This window comes from Arachis stenosperma, chromosome 5 (assembly GCF_014773155.1).
Source record: "Arachis stenosperma cultivar V10309 chromosome 5, arast.V10309.gnm1.PFL2, whole genome shotgun sequence".
Lineage (NCBI taxonomy): Eukaryota > Viridiplantae > Streptophyta > Magnoliopsida > Fabales > Fabaceae > Arachis > Arachis stenosperma.
Window position 1 is genome coordinate 14,356,430 of NC_080381.1, and position 18,534 is coordinate 14,374,963.

The window sequence follows — 18,534 nt, forward strand, 5'->3', positions numbered from 1 at the left end:
AAATATATTTTTAATGTATTGGAATTTCATAATGTACTAATAAATATTTTTATTTTATTTATAGTTCGAAAATTCTTTAGAAAATGTAATTAAGGAAATGGTTCCCTTCCCTCCCCTGCATTTCCCCTCCATGTAAACAGAGATTAAGGCGTATAATAATTTTTTCCTAAAGTGTGTACATAACATTAGATGGATCAAACGTACTAGTACGAAGTACTATATATAGCAATAGCATTGGCTCTGGGCTCTGGGCTCTGGCTGGCGCCTGGCGGAGTTCTCGGAAAACATTACCATCTGTCAGTCTTAAAAATAAAATAAAATTCGCATATCAGATTCCCACACCCGTCCGTAAATTCCATGCTTGCACTCGAGACAAGTACCATTAGCATTGAAGCCATTTAGGTACCGGAGGGCATAATTGTACTTTCGACAGATATAATGGAAATTGTTGTAATCTATTTGGTTGGCATTGAAATTGAATGGCAGGGTTGTCGTCAGTTCGAAGGAGAAGCATAAGTACAACAGAGATAAGTAGGCTGTAACTGAAGCTAAAGTAGATCTACAGCGAAGAAACCAGAAGGAAACACTTTTGAGTCTTTGAACTCTCAAGTCTGACTCAAAACGACGCCGCATATGGAGGAGCTGCAGATGGATTCCATGGCGGCAGCCATAGGGGTTTCTGTTCCCGTGCTTCGCTTCCTTCTGTGCTTCGTTGTCACCATTCCTCTCAGCTTCCTCTCCCGCTTCGTCCCCTATGGCTTCTCCAAGAACCTCTACTCCGCCGCCGTCGGCGTCATCCTCTCCTACCTCTCCTTTGGTCTCTCCTCCAACCTCCACTTCCTGGTTCCCATGTCACTCGGCTACGTTTCCATGCTTCTCTATCGCCCCCGCTGCGGCATCCTCACCTTCTTCCTCGGATTCGGTTACCTCATTGGCTGGTAATTTCAACTCTCCCTTATTATGCTCTATTCGTTCAATTATTTTTATTTTTAATTATTTGTAATTGATTAAATGGTTTTGTGTGTAGCCATGTATATTACATGAGCGGTGATGCATGGAAGGAAGGGGGTATCGATGCCACCGGTGAGACTCACCTACCGCTAATTCCTTATTTAATGCTGTTAATTTTTCTCCTTGTTCTAACCACTGACGTTATAATAAAGCAAAATTCAAATCAAATTACAGAGGAAAAGTATCGGCTAGTACACAAGGACCTTAGCTGGTGCCTAATAGTGTTATTAATGATGTTGTTATTGTTGTACTAGGGGCCTTGATGGTTTTGACTCTTAAAGTCATCTCTTGTGCGTTTAATTATAATGATGGATTACTGAAGGAGGAAGGTTTGCGAGAGGCTCAGAAGAAAAACCGTTTGATTAAATTGCCTTCACTAATTGAATACATTGGTTACTGCCTCTGTTGTGGCACTCACTTTGCTGGCCCGGTTTATGAAATGAAGGATTATCTCGATTGGGCAGAAGGAAAAGGGGTGCGTTTATCATTCATCACTATTGCAAAACCTTTTGCTTAGTTGATTGTGCTTCAAGGATTAAAATTTATGCTCCTTAAGTTGGTTGAAGCATTTCATTTTTCATGCTTATACCGGCTCTTGTAATTGTGATTTCAATGCTGGAGTCTTTATTGTTTGCAGCTTTGGAGCACCGAAGCAAAAGGGCGATCTGCATCACCATATGGGGCAACCTTACGAGCTATCCTGCAAGCTGGTTTTTGCATGGCCTTGTATTTATATCTGGTGCCATACTTTCCTCTTTCCAGGTTTAATGATCCTATATACCAAGAATGGGGATTCTGGAAACGGTTGGGTTACCAATATATGTCTGGTTTCACAGCACGCTGGAAATATTATTTCATCTGGTCGATTTCAGAGGCTACTGTGATCATTTCTGGGCTGGGTTTTAGTGGCTGGACAGCATCTACTCCGCCAAAGCCCCGCTGGGATCGAGCAAAGAATGTAGATATAATAGGTGTTGAGTTTGCCAAGAGTGCAGTCGTGTTGCCACTTGTGTGGAACATTCAAGTCAGCACCTGGCTTCGTCATTGTGAGTTTTTGCCTTTTGATGATTTTCTTGCTTAGCGTTTACTTATTAGCTATGTTAGTATCATATTGAATTCTTTCAATTTTAGGCAAACATTTTATCTTAATTAGGGTCTTGACAGCATGATATTCTCAATTCCTGACATTGAACTGGCCATAAGACTTTATATCGTTCTATCCACATGGTAACATTGAAATAACCTCTGTTCTTGAATGCTAACATATATCTTTGTTAATCAACAGCGAGTTTCCTTTCTCTTTCCTTTTTTCATTTTGATAAACGAGGCAATATATGATGGCGAATCAAATAGATTGTCTATTTACCTACCATTGTAACATTTGGCTATAACACAAGTAGTAATGTTATTGTTTGTTTTTCCTCAGATGTTTATGATAGGCTTGTTCAGAATGGGAAGAAACCTGGTTTCTTTCAGTTACTTGCCACACAGACCATCAGTGCTATATGGCATGTGAGTACATTATTGTATTCAAGATTATTGTACCTTCTATATGCATTATTATCACTTCAAGATTATAAGCTACTGGATTGGAATTGCTTGTGCATGAATTTTTCATGATGCATACATTGGAGTTCTGAGAAAAGACATTGGTTGCATATATTCTTCCTTTAAATCTTGATATCATTTTTCACTCTCTGGCTTTGGAAATGGATGGTAGATTTGAAGGAATACAAAGTCATTAAATTCATTACTCAAGCAGGTTGTGATGGTTGATAAGAGGCATAACCATATTTGTTAACTTCTTTTGGTCTATTCATTCACAAAATTTTCCTTTAAAGAAGATAAATAAATGAATTGCTGAGTCCATGTTTTAACTCTTAAGTTTGAAGGTCTCATTTTAAAAAATAAATGAATGAATAATAATCTTCTTTAAAGAAGATAAAAAATATTAACATATGGACTTTGTTATTTCAGGGATTATATCCTGGTTACATCATATTCTTCGTTCAGTCAGCATTGATGATTGCTGGTTCCCGAGGTATAAATTGGATTTAACTAATTTTCTTTTCTTACTTCGCTTCAGGTAGTTGACTCGTGTTTCTTTCTTTCTTTCTTTTTGTGCAGTCATTTACAGATGGCAGCAAGCAGTGCCTTCAGCAATTAAGAATGTGTTGGTGTTCATCAATTTTGCCTATACACTTTTGGTTCTGAACTACTCGTGTATTGGTTTCATGGTTTGTCTTCTCTCTTTCTCTCTCTTCTGCACACAAATTCAATCACATACATGCATGTGCAATTTGATTGCTCACACAGTCACACTTACTCATGTGAATACATCATTTATCTAAGTCATAATATTATAAATTTTTGTTTGCTGATTTTCTTTTTGTGTATAAATAGGTATTAAGTCTGCATGAAACTCTGGCATCATTCAGAAGTGTGCACTTTGTTGGAACTGTTGTTCCTATTGCCATGATTCTTCTTGGATCCATAATCAAGCCTGGAAAACCTGTCAGATCCAAAGGTCGGAAGGAGCAGTGAGGCAGTAAGAGCAGTTTTCTGTGGATTTTTTACATCAAATTAGGGATTAGCTTTTGGCAGTCGTCTCCTCTGTTATTTAATGTTTTGTAACATCTCATTTGCTTTTGAAGTGGTTGAACCTATTTACACTTTTGGCTTTGGCATTGAATTGTATCATCAGAGCAGAGTGTTGGGTCTACTTTTTTACATGGTCATAAATAACTGAACAGTGGGGCTAATTATTGAAGAAACTGATGAGAAATATAAAAACCAAATTTTACTGTTGTGCTTGTATTGTGACATCTCTGGTTTCTGTGTTCTTTTTAGTTTTCCACCCTTAACTATCTTGGCAGTATATATTTCCTTTATCGCAAACATAACCATTGGAAGTCAACTATCCATCCTGTACCAATATGTTGAGTATTCCCGATTCGTGTGCATACGTTTAATGTGATTCAAAAGAACATTCATAGTCATTCATTCTTTAATTTTTATATAACTTAAATATTTGTCAATTAAAAAAAAGAGCAGACACAGATGTTTATGAAGTATACATTTGCCTAATCAAAGAAGAAAACATGTCAATAGAGCGAAAGTTGGAATTATGAAAGTTTCTATGTGTCTCTTTGCGTGTGCAGTATGCTGCATGCAAAAGGGTTCCAACTCTAAGTATATTCAAGAAGTTTACGGCTGTAATTAATCTGTAAACATGTGAATTAGTTGAAAACATCAAAGAAAATGTTAACAAAACACCTGATAAGTTGACAGTTATTATTTTCTACTTTCTGGCTTTAATCTAAATCTATTAATCTTCTGCTGGGTTTTGATAATCCATGACCCTGCAACTGCAAATGAGCATTGCCATAATTATATACTCAAGCTATTAATAGCAGAAAGCGATGTTTGTTTGTAGCCTGCCACTTCACGTGATTCTGTGTATGGAACAGTGTGTTTGTGTTTATGCATGGTAAGTAGATAGAAGGATTCAGAGGACCTAACAAGTAGCTAATAGCTAGAGATGCAAACAAGAAAGGCTAGGTAGTAGGTATAGTGGTATACACATATCTGTCTTTCAAAGTAGCAGCCAAATTTGGCCAACAACCACCATGTCCGGCTAAATTCAGTCTCATACTCGTGTAAATTTGTAGTCTCATGAGTCATGAGAATTGAGAACAGCAAAAGAATGTGTTTGGATGTTATGGAGTTTAGGCCCAAACCACTCATTCAATTGGTGGGTTGGATAGGATTATTAGGGAAAGCAAAATCTGTTTTTAGCCTAACCCAATTGTTTCATGGATTCAATATGTGATGCTAGTTTGACCCAAAAATTATATCAAATACATATGTTTCTTTTACCAAGAACGATAATAATAATTTAAATATCAACATTGTATGATGTAACCCAAAAAAAAAAAAAGAAAAAAAGATATCAATATATAAACTCTTAGTTGCAATAATAATAAAGAAAGGTGTTTGCTATGGTACGATAATAAATTTATATGTACCAATACGTTTAAAATATAGACAAATAACAATAAGACATGTGGAATTTATTTTCCACGTCAACATTTAATTTTTTTTTTTTTAAATATATAGTATATCACCACTTTTATTAAAACATCCTTTTAATTAAATAAAAATAAAAATATTTATTTATTTAATTTTATAAAACAATTTAAATATCCTTTCTTTATTTGATTAGACAAAAATACCCTTTTAAATTAATCAAATTTTAAAATTCAATTAATCCTAATATTATAGTTTCAAATAATTAAAATAACAAAATAAAAACATATTAAAAAAAATAATAAATCAAAATTATTCTTCATTTGTGTTAAACATATTAAAAAAACAAAAAACCAAAATTGTTCTTCGTCTGATTCAGAAATCTTCTCCTTTGCGCCTTTAAAGATTTCAGTCTTCTTCATCTTCTTCTCTCCTCTTCCTATCCTCTTTCTCTGCTACTCGATCTCTCTCATCTGTCTCGCTGTACGTCGCACGCAAGATGCCATCATTTTGCTGGGATGCCCTAACCAATTACCCAACCCAACAACCTTAGCTCCACACAATGGCTAAACGCGAACTCATCCCTCCCATCACCCTCGAGCTCCTCCTTCCTCTCTCCGTCATCGATCTCACTCCCTCGCCTCCGTCCATCTCCCGCTGCCGTCGCCGAAACGAGCTTCGAAGCCACCGTCGTTATCGTGCAGCTTTGTTCCACCATTGTGCAGCTACTGTTTCAGCTTTGAAAGCACCGTCGCGCAGCTCGGTTCCATCGTCGCCGGGCTCGCCTCCTTTTTCCGTCGAGCAGCTCTGTTCCATCGTCGCCGGCGCTATCTCTGTTCCACCTGTTATCCCTTCGGTCGTGCCCTTGTCCCCCTCTTGCTCAGGATCTACTCTGCTCTGTTCTAGGGCTTCTAGCTTCTAGGTAATTTTTTTATAACAATTATTGAATAATTGTTGTTAGTTAATTTGTAATAAATCTAACAATGGAAAATCAGACCTACTAAGCATGATTTCGAGTGCTTCTTTCGCTTTCATGTCTTTGTCCCTGTCAAGGCAAATTGATCTTGGCTTTGAAGCTGAGCTCCTCAATTTCTTCCTTGGATGCCTAACTATTCAACTCATGAAGATCAACTTGATGCTCTCCATCCGTTGGAGTCAGTTATAGCTGTTATAGTTTGTTAGTGCCTGCTGGCAGTTAGTTATCTCAGAGTGTACGGGTTTGTATATAATCATATGATCTCAGGTATTGGACTTAATTCCATTCACAATACAAACTCAGTTTTTGCATTCCTTTACTTATATCTATACTTTAGCATGGAACTTCATATTGAACTTTGTCCGTCCATAAAAGAATTAATAGGTGATTTACATTATTTTTGAATACTTGTTCACTGATGGCTAAAGGTGTGAAAACCAATTAACCTGAGACCAATCTAAAATCCGTCGTACTAGTAGATAATAGAAGCCCCCCTTATTAACCTGAGACCATAGCCCCAAAGATCTATGGGTTTGCCACCGCATCAACCATGAAACCAACCCAATGGAGCTGTAAGTTTGTGGGCTCAAATCATTACTTTAGTACTTCTTTTTTAATATAAGATCTTCAATATTCATGATTATATTTTCTACTGTAGATCCTGGAGGTGGAATCAACCAAATTCCAGGGGAATGTACTATTTCAGGAGATGTTAGGTTTATGCTCTAGGAAATTACAATCAATCTAGATTTTTCTTTTAGGAATGGTTTTGATATGGCATTAGTGATGTTTTTATTTTGTGTGTTGCAGGTTAACCCCATTTTACAAGTAAGCAACATCTTATAATATGGCCAAAGTTGTGCTCTTTTTGGAACTTTGGATCCAATTTTTTATTCTTTGTTTTACTAGTATATTTCATTTGCAAAGTAATTCTCTAAAGGTAGAAGAAAACATGTGAGATTCAGATATTTCAATGATTTTTCAAGCATATCCTGCGGTCTAATACTTTGTTCAGTGTGAAGGATGTAGTGACAAAGCTGCAAGAATATGTGGACAACATTAATCTCAACATACATAAGCTAGAAACACGGGGTCCTGTTTCAAAATATGTTTTGCCTGATGATGACTTAAGGGGAAGGTTTGACTTATTTATCCTCCACTATATATAGCTATTAAGGTTTGGATCCCTTGATTTTTAATTTTCACGTATGTGTAGCTATTAAGGCTTCCTTTGCATTCTTCTACAACCTTACTCTAACTTTTGATGAGGAAAATTATGGAATAGCTTGTGATCTTAATTCCAAAGGCTACCATGTTTTGTCCAAAGCAACTGAAGTAGTTGGGCATGTGAAGCCTTACTCAATTACTGGAAGTTTGCCACTCATTCGGGAGCTACAGGTGATAATACATTCTCGTTGCTCGGCAAAAATTAAAAATCTTTTCTAGTTGTAGGCAGTTAGCACTCAGATCCCTTACTTGAACTCTTATTTTATCTACCGCAGGATGAAGGTTTTGATGTCCAAACTACTGGATGGCCTTCCTAAGAACAAATTTATACACGTTGAATCTTGATGTAGATAAGAAACAAGTTACTCACTTGCGTTTCATGTTACTATTAGGTCTAATGGCTACATACCATGCCCAGAATGAGTACTGCTCGATTGATAGACTTTGGCAGAGTCAAACGATATAGTTTCACTGAAATTTTGGGTGATGATTGGATACAAAAGCACACAAAAAAATTCCAGCAAAACCTTGAAGACTATCAAAGAAGCTCATGGAATGAGGTGCTAGGCTTGTTGAAGCTAGACAACAACAACGAATCACTGGCAAAAGATGTAGAAATTGAGTCCATGAAAGAGAAGTTAAAGTTGTTCAACATTCAATTTGAGGAGATATGTTGCACTCAGTCTAAATGGTTTGGCAGCTATGAAATACGGAAAGAGATAATAGTATCCGTAGAAAACATGTTGCCGGCATATGGAAGCTTCGTTGGAAGGCTCCAGGATGTTCTTGGCAAAGCTTCTTATGACTATATACAGTAAGGAATGCTTGAAATTAAAGCTCGGCTCAACCTTGGAAGAATTGATAAGGGAAGTGGAGAAGAAAAAAGAGAAAATCAACAGGAAGGACTATTGGTTGCGTGAGGGAATCATTGTTAAGGTTATGAGCAAGGCCTTGGCAGAGAAGGGGTACTACAAGCAAAAGGGTGTGGTGAGAAAGGTGATTGACAAATATGTTGGGGAAATTGATATGCTTGAAAGCAAGCATGTGCTGAGAGTCGATCAGGAAGAGCTTGAAACTGTGATTCTACAAGTTGGGGGCCGTGTAAAAATTGTCAATGGTGCATATCGTGGATCAACTGCGAAACTTTTGGGAGTGGATACGGATCATTTTTGTGCAAAGGTGCAGATAGAGAGAGGTGCCTATGATGGCAGGGTACTCAAAGCTGTGGAATATGAAGACATTTATAAAATAGCACAATGAGTTTGATGAGAATAATAACCAAGTGATTTTGTGTTAAGTTGGTTGAATAACATTGTTTGTTCTTATGTATCTGTCTGTAGTTTATCAGTTTTATCTATATGTGAGATCAGTCATGTCGATAATCTTCTTGATTAATGAACTTCTACAATGTTATACGTGCAATTAAATGATTAATGAACTTCTTGATTTAGAACGTAATGGTTCAATGTTCACAAGGTTGAGATGTTGTTCTTCTGCTTACATGTATATACATTGGATCATTCTTATATCAGTTGCACATATGAAGAAAAAGATTATGATTATGAATTTATTTTCTTCTGCTTCACATGTATTTTTATGGACCAAATAGCGAGCTTATTATCGACAGTATTTATTTATTTATTTATGTACTTCAAAACGTCTAACAGTTTTTGGATGGAAGTTCAAAACACAACAATAATAAAAGGTTGAGTCCTTACATATTGGACTAAAATCCTCCCTACTTGTAAAGCTCACAAGATCACAACGTTTTCTTAATTTTCAATATATAACAAGGCACCAAAGCCATGATAATGATACATTAAAATAACATAAACAATAATGGCAACTGAACATGCTTCAAATATACAACCAAACTTCTAGGAGGCTACCCAGTTCAATAGAATAGGAGGCTACCCAGTTCAATAGAATGAGACGCATGATCAAAATATGTATCTCAACTCTAGAAGCAGACAAGACCCCAAATAGCATGAAAATAACTATAACTATAACCATAACCATCATATGGCAGTTTTTGCCTTCTCTGAAGATCCACTGATGAGCAACATACTAATTGTATCCAATATGGTCTGCTCTTGGCTTTCCTCTTTTCCCTCTTCATTTCCGTAGGATATCTTGCCGGTGAGTTCCATTCTTTTGCAGCGTCGTTTATCAGAGATTGAGCTGAAGGCGAATCAGGACCTAGAATGGAGTTAACAGTTGTCAATCCAGAACCATTGTTTTGTGGAAGTTTACTATTCTTTCTGCTTGCCAAGTTTTCTTCCAAATTTGGAGAACTTGGGCTGTGGCTGTGAGCAGCCTCACCTAAGAGGCTCTTCAGAGGGTCGTGCTCCTTAGGGGTGCTCCAGTTTGTGACCTTTGCTATTATCTCTTCATTCTTGTTTCTCGCTTGAGACTCATTCATGACCTGAGTTTGAGAGGTAAACCAGCCTGCAAAGTGGAACTCGAATTATTCCCCTTTTTGTCTTCAGATGCAGGTGCTTTATGGCTAGGGCATCCCTAGGCTCCACCACGGCAAATTACTCATGTTAGGTAGTAGCAATCTTCTGTCACTTTAAACTTCCTAATACTCTTCATAAATCAAGGTTTTTTCAAGATTTATCAACAGCAATTTAGTTTTTAAAACAATCATTACATTAGCCTTTTAGTTAAACAAGGAGGTAAAGGGAAAAATTAAGAAAGCATTCCATGAAATGGTTTGGTATATCTGAATCAATTCTTGATTAAAGTCATGAATTAGGTAACCTTCGAGGATGAACTTCCTTCTCTAAACCACTACTGAATAACAAGCAATCAAAGGGAAAAAATAACAGCAATGACATTGGAATCCAGAATCTATTCCCCAAATTTCTAACAATGAAAGAAACACAGTATGAGTAAAAGACAGCAATTAGTATGATAATAAGATGAAACTTCACAGGATCACGGAACTACTATCATGCTGAAGGTTATCAGGTAGATAACAAGGGCATCAAACATCAAGAAGGTAAAGAAAGAACAAGAATCTAACCAAGTTTTGTTCTAACAAGAATAATTGGAACACCAGGAGCATAATGCCTCAACTCAGGAATCCACTGGAAAAGGAGGAAAAGAAAAAACTAGTCTAGAGTAGAGAGAAAAAAGAACAATAATAATAATAAGTATATACCAATCTTACTTTCTTGGCAACATTTTCATAGCTAGCCCTGCTTATGAGAGAGAATGCTAGCAGGAATACATCAGCTCCTCGATAGCTTAAAGGTAGAAGAAAACATGTGAGAATCAGATATTTCAATGATTTTTCAAGCATATCCTGCGGTCTAATACTTTGTTCAGTGTGAAGGATGTAGTGACAAAGCTGCAAGAATATGTGGACAACATTAATCTCAACATACATAAGCTAGAAACACGGGGTCCTGTTTCAAAATATGTCTTGCCTGATGATGACTTAAGGGGAAGGTTTGACTTATTTATCCTCCACTATATATAGCTATTAAGGTTTGGATCCCTTGATTTTTAATTTTCACGTATGTGTAGCTATTAAGGCTTCCTTTGCATTCTTCTACAACCTTACTCTAACTTTTGATGAGGAAAATTATGGAATAGCTTGTGATCTTAATTCCAAAGGCTACCATGTTTTGTCCAAAGCAACTGAAGTAGTTGGGCATGTGAAGCCTTACTCAATTACTGGAAGTTTGCCACTCATTCGGGAGCTACAGGTGATAATACATTCTCGTTGCTCGGCAAAAATTAAAAATCTTTTCTAGTTGTAGGCAGTTAGCACTCAGATCCCTTACTTGAACTCTTATTTTATCTACCGCAGGATGAAGGTTTTGATGTCCAAACTGCTGGATATGGTATGGCCTTCCTAAGAACAAATTTATACACGTTGAATCTTGATGTAGATAAGAAACAAGTTACTCACTTACGTTTCATGTTACAATTAGGTCTAATGGCTACATACCATGCCCAGAATGAGTACTGCCTTTTTACGGATATGTCTCAAGGGTATCGAGTTTTTGCAAGCATCATCGCTCAGTTAGAGGAAGATTGAGACTACTAGTTGAACTTCATTCAAGCATTCCACGGCCTATAAATATGTCATTGCTGCTAAAGCTGAAGGAAGACCTTAAGTGACTCTGTATTCATTGTATGTATGAAGTAGAAGTTTGGTGGTATTGATTTCTACACTAGTCTTACGAAAATAGTTGACTTAGTACACTATTATCTAAGTTATATGTTGTTTTATACTATTACTAATATGTATTTTCTTTTCCTTTTTGGGTGATATATAACGCTCCATGTGAAAAAATGTTTAATTAAAATTTTCAGTTTTATCTACCCAAAATAAATTCCTTTTCTTTATGAAGAATCTTATGTAACATTGTTTAGATGCTTATCTATTTACCTACTTTCTTTTGCGTTTACAGCTTGACTTTAACCAGCACCTAACTTGTATGTCTTTTTTTGTCTCTTATTTAGCCCAGTCAACATTGGGGTAAAACCGTGAAGGACATATACTACCCCACTATGTCACATGGTGAATTATTCACCCCATGATAGCTAGTGGTTCAAATAAAACGTTCCATGGATAATTTAAATGGAACAGTAAATGTGCTATTTGTTTCACCAAATATTTTCCCCCATTTTATTGGAAAACATTCATAACTCGAAAATTTTGTAATCAGAACTTGCTTATTCTGTATGTAAGAGATCTCAACTAACATAATTATACAACTTTCCTTTACAAGATTAACAACTCTAATACATCTACAATTTTTCATCAAGCTGTGTCAGCCATGGATGGTATTTCAAAATCTACTTGGAATATCTTTCTTCTGATTTGAGCTGTTGGATTCTTTGCTGTAGTCTACGCCGGTGGTCATGAATTTTCCAAAGGCCATGTCCCAATATAACCGTTGAGTATATGCCATGTGTGATAATGGGAGCTAGAATGTTATTTGTCTGTCACATAACCATTGCCAATTAGTTTATCCTTGAAAATCTTACACAAAACAGAAAAATATTTTCAAAAGATTATATAAAATGTAAAGCTAAGAAGATTACTTGAATCCATTCAAAACCCAAGTAGAGGGCAAGAAGTCCTTCAAGAGGGTAATATATCTTTTTCATTTGGCGCTTCTCATACCATGCTGCAAACCGAAAGCAGACAGTGCAATCAGACTCATGAAACAGATATAATAAGTAGAAACTGCTTAATCAATGACTAGTAGATATTATATCATAGAGAAACTTTATAAGTTTATGACTTTATTCCACCACTTTCTGAACCAAATGAAACTTTGTTCAACCTATGAATCTATGAACTGATTCTAATGCTTTGCTGCAGGGATAAGTAATTGAACTCAACAATCAGCATTCAGCACCAAACATTACAAAACATTAACCAATAATCACACTAAACCTGCTACCAGCAATTACAAAACAGCAACAAACATGAGTACATTATAAAACATTCCAAAACAGTGATGACACTAAACCTGCATAGTAAATAATCTCAAAGATAATGATCACCAATATCCAGCAAATAAACAATAAATACACAACAACAATTTAGCAAATAAACAAGAACAAGGCCTAAACAGAAAATCCAACAAATTAAGTCGCAGCAACCTAACAATTTGACAAATTAAAACAACAGCAGCCCAATACTTTACCAAATTATCAACTTAACAAATTCAAGAACAGAGAATCACAACAAAACAAAAAAATTAAAAGTAACAGAAGAACACAAGAACAGTTAGCAAATTAACAAGTTCACAATAATAGTTAAAAAATTTACCAGAAGAACACTAATGCAAGTGGAATCATCATGCTAATATGTTTTCTGCAAAGATACTATTTGTACAGCTAAAATTTCCTAATTACTATGATCCAATTATTCTAATTTCACATGCAATCAACTTAATAAGTTTCTAAAAGCTAGAAATTATAAAACCAACCAGAAATATGGTAAAAGCATTTCATCAAACATGTTGAGTGTGGTAAAATTAAAACGAAACAAGAGAATTCAATGCTTAATTTCAATGTGATAGAGAAGAGAACATAACTATTGTAACTTTAATTTAGTCTATGAAAAAATCCAAACTACTACCAAATCAAATAATTACTTATTGTAATAGAAATCAGAAGTTGCAGAGTTTGAAGAAGAGTATTGGTGTTGTGTGAGTGTATTGTCTGGTGGCGGGTTTAGGAAACTCACGGCGGGGACAACAGAGAGCAGTTCGACGGCTGAGTGGAGGCGCGGGTTGGTCGCAGAGTTTGAAGCAGAGCAACGTGGCTTCCAGATGAACGCGAACTCGAACGGTGAACAGCGAGTGAACGCGAACGGTGAACGCCGAGCGAACGCGGACGAAGACGCTGCCGTGAACGGCAAACAAACGGCGACGGAAGCGCGGCTTAGCAGACAAAGACGACGGATGCCGAGCTCGAGGAAGCAACCGCGATCGGTGACAGCGAACAGGGGTTGAAGACTTGGAGCACGAGGGAAGCTAGATGACGGATGGCGAACTTTGAGTGCGACAGACGGCGGCAGTATGCCACTCCTTGTGGCGGTGGTGTAGGCTTACAGTGCTAGGGTTTTGTGGTTGCGTTTGTGTGATTTCTCTGACTGAAAGAAAGAAAGGGAGAACGGGAGAAAGAAACCAAGGAGCTACCTTCTTTTGTGTAAACCGGCCGAGTTCCGGTTCGGTCTGACCGACCGGTTCAACGGTTTTTTACCGATTTTCTGATTAGCGGTTTTATATGCCTGACCGGACCGTTAATGTTGCCGGTTCGCAGTTAATCCGGTCCGATCAATCGGTTCGGTCTGATTTTTAGAACATTGGTTTTGGTTACTGGTTAGGGTTCCACTAACCAACGGCACCGTTTTGAGCAAATTTTAAAAAACCGGTCGGGTTCTGGTTCGGTTCGACCGACCGGTTCGACGGTCCAACGACGGTTTATGAATCTTTTGGTTTTGATATATGACCGATTCTCTTTTTATACCGGTTGACGGTTCGAACTGGTTTTCAGAATCTTGGTCAGAATCGCTTTTTCCCTCGGTTCACAATTTGACCGGTTCGACCAATTGGTTCGAACCGTTTTCAGAACTTTGCGTTTTTTTTAGCAAAAGAAAATTACATTTATTGTATAACTATACGTCTTCCTGTAGTTTATCATCCAGGTTGCCACCCATACCCCACAATCATTACTGTGTTAAATAAGACGCGGTTAGCTTATGCAGATAAAAATTTGAAAGAGAAAAACACAAATACAGATATTTCTTACAAGCCAGGAGCTTGTTCTCCTGTTTCTAGCATATCCACAAATGCAAAATCAAGTATCCTTGGCCTGAACGAAGTGTTGTATTTATAGAACGAGTCATACTTAAGCATATCTTCCAGATATTTTGCTTATTTATATAGGAAAAAAAATTAAATAAAGGACGATATTTGAAACCTAAAAAAAATGTCATAAAAGTGAAAATGGAAAAAGTTAATTTACCAACTTTACTATACTCGATCTCTTTTGCTCTTTATCTATAGCAATCGGTAGGGAGTCTAGCAGAATTGTTTGATGATTGCACAAATAAAAAATAACCAGATACTAATGTGTATTGTTCTCATTAACATGTAAAAAAATCTAGTACCAACTTTCACGTATTAGAATATTACTAGATATAATTTTTTTAAAAAAAATAAAAGGTATAGATCAGTTCATAAAGATAAATGTCATTAAATAATAAAAAAAATTAAAAATACAATAAATCATATACCTTTTTTAGACCTTCATAAACTTTTTTCATACAATTTTTTTGATAATATTTCAACAGAACTTCAATTTTGGTATCACGTTGCAGTATGAATTGCTGAATTTAATAGGGGCTAAGTCAGTGACACCAATTAAGTAATAAGATAAAATAAATAAAAATGGTAACAAGCCTGAAAAAGACATTGCGTACCGAAAACGCAGCTGGCAAATACCAGTGTGTTTGACATCCTATTTCTTTCTCCTGCATGGTTAGCATAGTAGCCACCAAATCCAACACCTATGTGGTAAATAATAAATATATTAGGAATTAAAGTATGCTAGAGATAGCAGTTTAATTATGCACTTACATCCCCATGTACCCACTCCTTGGGAATTAATGACTTGAAATTGTCACGAGTTCCGCTAAATTTGTTTGTTGTCGCCAATACCTCATCACTACAAATATGAATCACATTAATATTGAACTATTTTTTAAATTTTTAGTAGATAGATAATGAGATATTTAACCTTCTTTTATTTGGTGCAAACACATAGGTTGCCATTTTAATATCTAAGTCATCCAAATCCATGTATGCAGGAGGCTTAAATAAAATCGGGATCCACTGCAAAAAAAAATGGTAGATCACTAAGTTATGTAACCGTAGAGGATTCATGCGAATGCTTGTGATATGAGAACTTACAGATGGCCATTCAATTCTCCGTTTATTGTGCTCAATTTTTTTCTGGTTTAGGGTAGGCATGCTAATAGAATATCCACTTGGTGTACTATTTTTTAAGAGTGCCTTTTGCTCCTCAGTTAGAGATTTGTGTAAGGTCCATAGTGGAGTTTTTTTATTTTTTGAAAAGTTGTCTTTAATGGAGGCAGCATTCACACCAACCTTATTTTCAGACAAATGTGAATTCCAGACAATTCTTCTCTTGCCCGTAGATATCTTCTTATCGCGTACACTTGTCTGTTTTGATGCCTTATTATATGTACCAGAGTCAGACTGATGATGTTGTGGAGACTTTAGCAGTTTAAGAATTTTATCTGTATCTCTTGGATTAGTAGATTGAAAAGGATATAAGAGAGTAGGAGGCTGAAATTTTGTGACAATTGGACTTACAATAAATGATGATGGGAATATGTTGTATAGTGATGGATGCATGGTTGTCGGATATTGGTTAGAATATACTGCAGCAGTATAAAAATCGGGGTACATAGAATACAAAAATTAGGGGGTATGTGAGGTATATGGTTTATGTACGAATAATGTAAGAGTTGGTTATCAATAGCATTAAAGCTAACATCTCTTGTGTCTCTGTTGTTCTCACTACAATGGTAAAAACGCGAAGAAATAATCGAGCCACTTCTGTTGAGGCAAGTTCTATTCCTAACATGAAGATCTGTCAAGAACCAACTGAAATTCTGAACAAGTACGTACTTTTTTTTTGTTTCTTGTATTATAAATTTATTCTGAATGGTCTTGTATAATTTGTTAATAATGAGCATGGTTCTGAAAACTGAACTGGACTGGCTGGTTCAACCGGATTAACCGAAAACCAGTCACCAAGCCAATCCAGTTAGGCCTAAAAACTGCCTAGCAAAAAACCGGTTACAGAATAGGTCAAACCGGTGGTTAACCGGTGAACCGACAGAACCGTCCGGTTTTTTAGAAGGTTTCCAGTTCGGAAATAGACCCTAAATTAAAAAAAAGAAAAATGAAAAATGGCAAAACTAAGTAGTGAACCCTAAATCAAACGCAGCCGGGCCCATTTGTTCTTCTTCTTCCCAGAGCCACAAACTCATATCCTCTCCTCTCTTCTCTGAGAACCATAGAAGCCACCGCAACCCCAATCGTGCAGCCACAGCAGCCCGCCGCCACAGCATCCCGCAGCCACCACGTCATTGTCATCGCCGAGCTCGCCTTCTCTCTATTCGCCGGTGTTGCGTCCTCTGTCGTCGCCGTTGCTCGCCTTCCACCTCGCCGCCGGTAAGTAATACTTTGTTCGCAGTTTCGCACTTCACAGCCATCTCCTCGGCGTCTGCTTGCTGGTTTAGGGTTTAACAATGATTTCTGATAATACTTGTTATTTGTTTCAAATTGATTTGCTTATTAGCTGGATTTTCTGAGGTTATTGTTTGTTGATTTAATTTTTTACTGTGGAGTTTGCTGAGTTAATTTCGTTCATAATTTTCTGAAATTTTATTCTTGAGTTGCTATTTTTTTCTGTTGTGTTCTGAGTTGGGATGAGTTGCTGTTTTTATCTTCCAACTACTTAGTTGGCATGATTCCATCATGTTTGGGAAGTTTTAGTCAATCTCTTCAATATTTGTCGCTCGCAGGGAACAAACTGACTGGCAATATTCCTCAAACTTATGTGAAAGGAAATGCCCTTCACTGGATTGTTTTTAATTCTAACAAGTTGTATGGTCAATTACCAAGAGCACTTGTTGATGCGTGAGCATCTTATCTATCTTTTCCTAGTGAATTTGCATCTAATTTGTTGAGTTTAATTAAAAATTAATTATATTTTAGCCACTATGGATGCTATTTTGAGTTTTGCGCAATTTTATTTATTTTAGGTAGCATTCGGAGGGATTTGATAAAGTTTCTGCAGAGAAAAAGAAGAAACCAAAGAGATGACCAGCGAAGACCGACGCAGACGCATGGCTCACGCGACCGCGCGGAATGGAGAAATCGCAATGACGCGATCGCGTGCTTGACGTGAACGCGTGGACTGGAATCTGCACAAATGACGCGAGCGCGTGGACGACGCGGACGCGTCACATGCGCGATCTGCAATAATACAGAAAATGCTGGGGCAATTTCTGGGCTGTTTTGACCCAGTTTTCAGCCCAGAAAACACAGATTAAAAGCTGCAAAATGGACAAATCAAGTGGTCCCCACCCGTTAACTGAAGATTTGTTAATTAATTCGAATTTAAATTCAAATCTTATCTTTTAGGAAAAGATATCATTTTTAATTTTAGATAATTAGATTTTAAATTTATTAGGATTAGTTATAAATAGGAATTTAGATGCCATCAGATGAAAAAGAACTGACAATCCTAATTTTTTCTCTTTTTCATGAGCAACTAATCCTCCAAATGTTAGGAGCTTTGTCTATTTGTATGGATTGATTTTATTACTTTTTCTATTTTAATTTATGTTTTGGATTTATATTTAAGAATTGTTTTCGTTCTTTATCTTATGAATTTGGGTGGAACGGAAGTATGACCCTCTTTCTATTTGAGTTCTTGTATAACTTGGAAAAGCTCTATACTTGAACAACAGCTTGAAAACATATTCTCCTAAATTCTAATTATCTGGATTTAACGAGATATATGACATATAATCCTTTTATTCTTTGGGTAATTAGAGTTTTTGTGGCATGCAAACTAGAATTTGATCATGTACCCTTTAATTGGAATTAATTGACCAAGGAATTGGCCGTTAATGAATTTTAGAGGAGACTAGGAAGGTCTAAGAAATTAGGGTCTAGTCACATATAGTTTGCCATAAATTAAATCCTACATAA

General features: G+C 36.5%; 3 protein-coding genes and 1 long non-coding RNA gene across 10 annotated transcripts; 3 read left to right on the forward strand and 1 right to left on the reverse strand.

The window, feature by feature from the left end:
* Positions 1-286: 286 nt before the first annotated feature.
* Positions 287-3,826, forward strand: LOC130982578 (lysophospholipid acyltransferase 1-like). Its single transcript, XM_057906615.1, has 8 exons — positions 287-938; positions 1,028-1,083; positions 1,266-1,486; positions 1,649-2,057; positions 2,438-2,523; positions 2,989-3,052; positions 3,139-3,248; positions 3,415-3,826. The coding sequence occupies exons 1-8, from the start codon at positions 634-636 to the stop codon at positions 3,553-3,555; spliced, it is 1,392 nt and encodes a 463-aa protein (XP_057762598.1). The 5' UTR covers positions 287-633; the 3' UTR covers positions 3,556-3,826.
* A 1,567-nt stretch (positions 3,827-5,393) lies between these two features.
* LOC130980076 (KIN17-like protein) lies at positions 5,394-8,834 on the forward strand. 6 transcript variants are annotated; one of them, XR_009086877.1, is made up of 4 exons: positions 5,394-5,962; positions 6,094-6,844; positions 7,032-7,414; positions 7,519-8,834. XR_009086877.1 is itself a non-coding variant. In XM_057903698.1 (2 exons), the coding sequence occupies exon 2, from the start codon at positions 7,997-7,999 to the stop codon at positions 8,501-8,503; it is 507 nt and encodes a 168-aa protein (XP_057759681.1). In that variant the 5' UTR covers positions 5,992-7,414; positions 7,519-7,996; the 3' UTR covers positions 8,504-8,834. The 6 variants fall into 6 exon arrangements, 1 of the variants encoding a protein (XP_057759681.1); XR_009086876.1 differs by having other exon boundaries at positions 6,094-6,732; positions 6,827-7,414; XR_009086874.1 differs by having other exon boundaries at positions 6,094-6,588; positions 6,675-7,414.
* Positions 8,835-8,983: 149 nt separating this feature from the next.
* Positions 8,984-10,687, reverse strand: LOC130979990 (uncharacterized). 2 transcript variants are annotated; one of them, XR_009086837.1, is made up of 3 exons: positions 10,419-10,625; positions 10,272-10,335; positions 8,984-9,760 (listed from the first exon to the last, which is right to left on the reverse strand). XR_009086837.1 is itself a non-coding variant. In XM_057903576.1 (3 exons), exons 1-3 carry the CDS (start codon positions 10,635-10,637, stop codon positions 9,204-9,206), a joined length of 771 nt encoding a protein of 256 aa, XP_057759559.1. In that variant the 5' UTR covers positions 10,638-10,687; the 3' UTR covers positions 8,984-9,203. The 2 variants fall into 2 exon arrangements, 1 of the variants encoding a protein (XP_057759559.1); XM_057903576.1 differs by having other exon boundaries at positions 8,984-9,691; positions 10,419-10,687.
* On the forward strand, positions 10,687-11,513 carry LOC130979991 (uncharacterized). The gene is made up of 3 exons (XR_009086838.1): positions 10,687-10,959; positions 11,064-11,097; positions 11,188-11,513. It is a non-coding gene; the product is annotated as an uncharacterized LOC130979991 (long non-coding RNA).
* Positions 11,514-18,534: the final 7,021 nt, after the last annotated feature.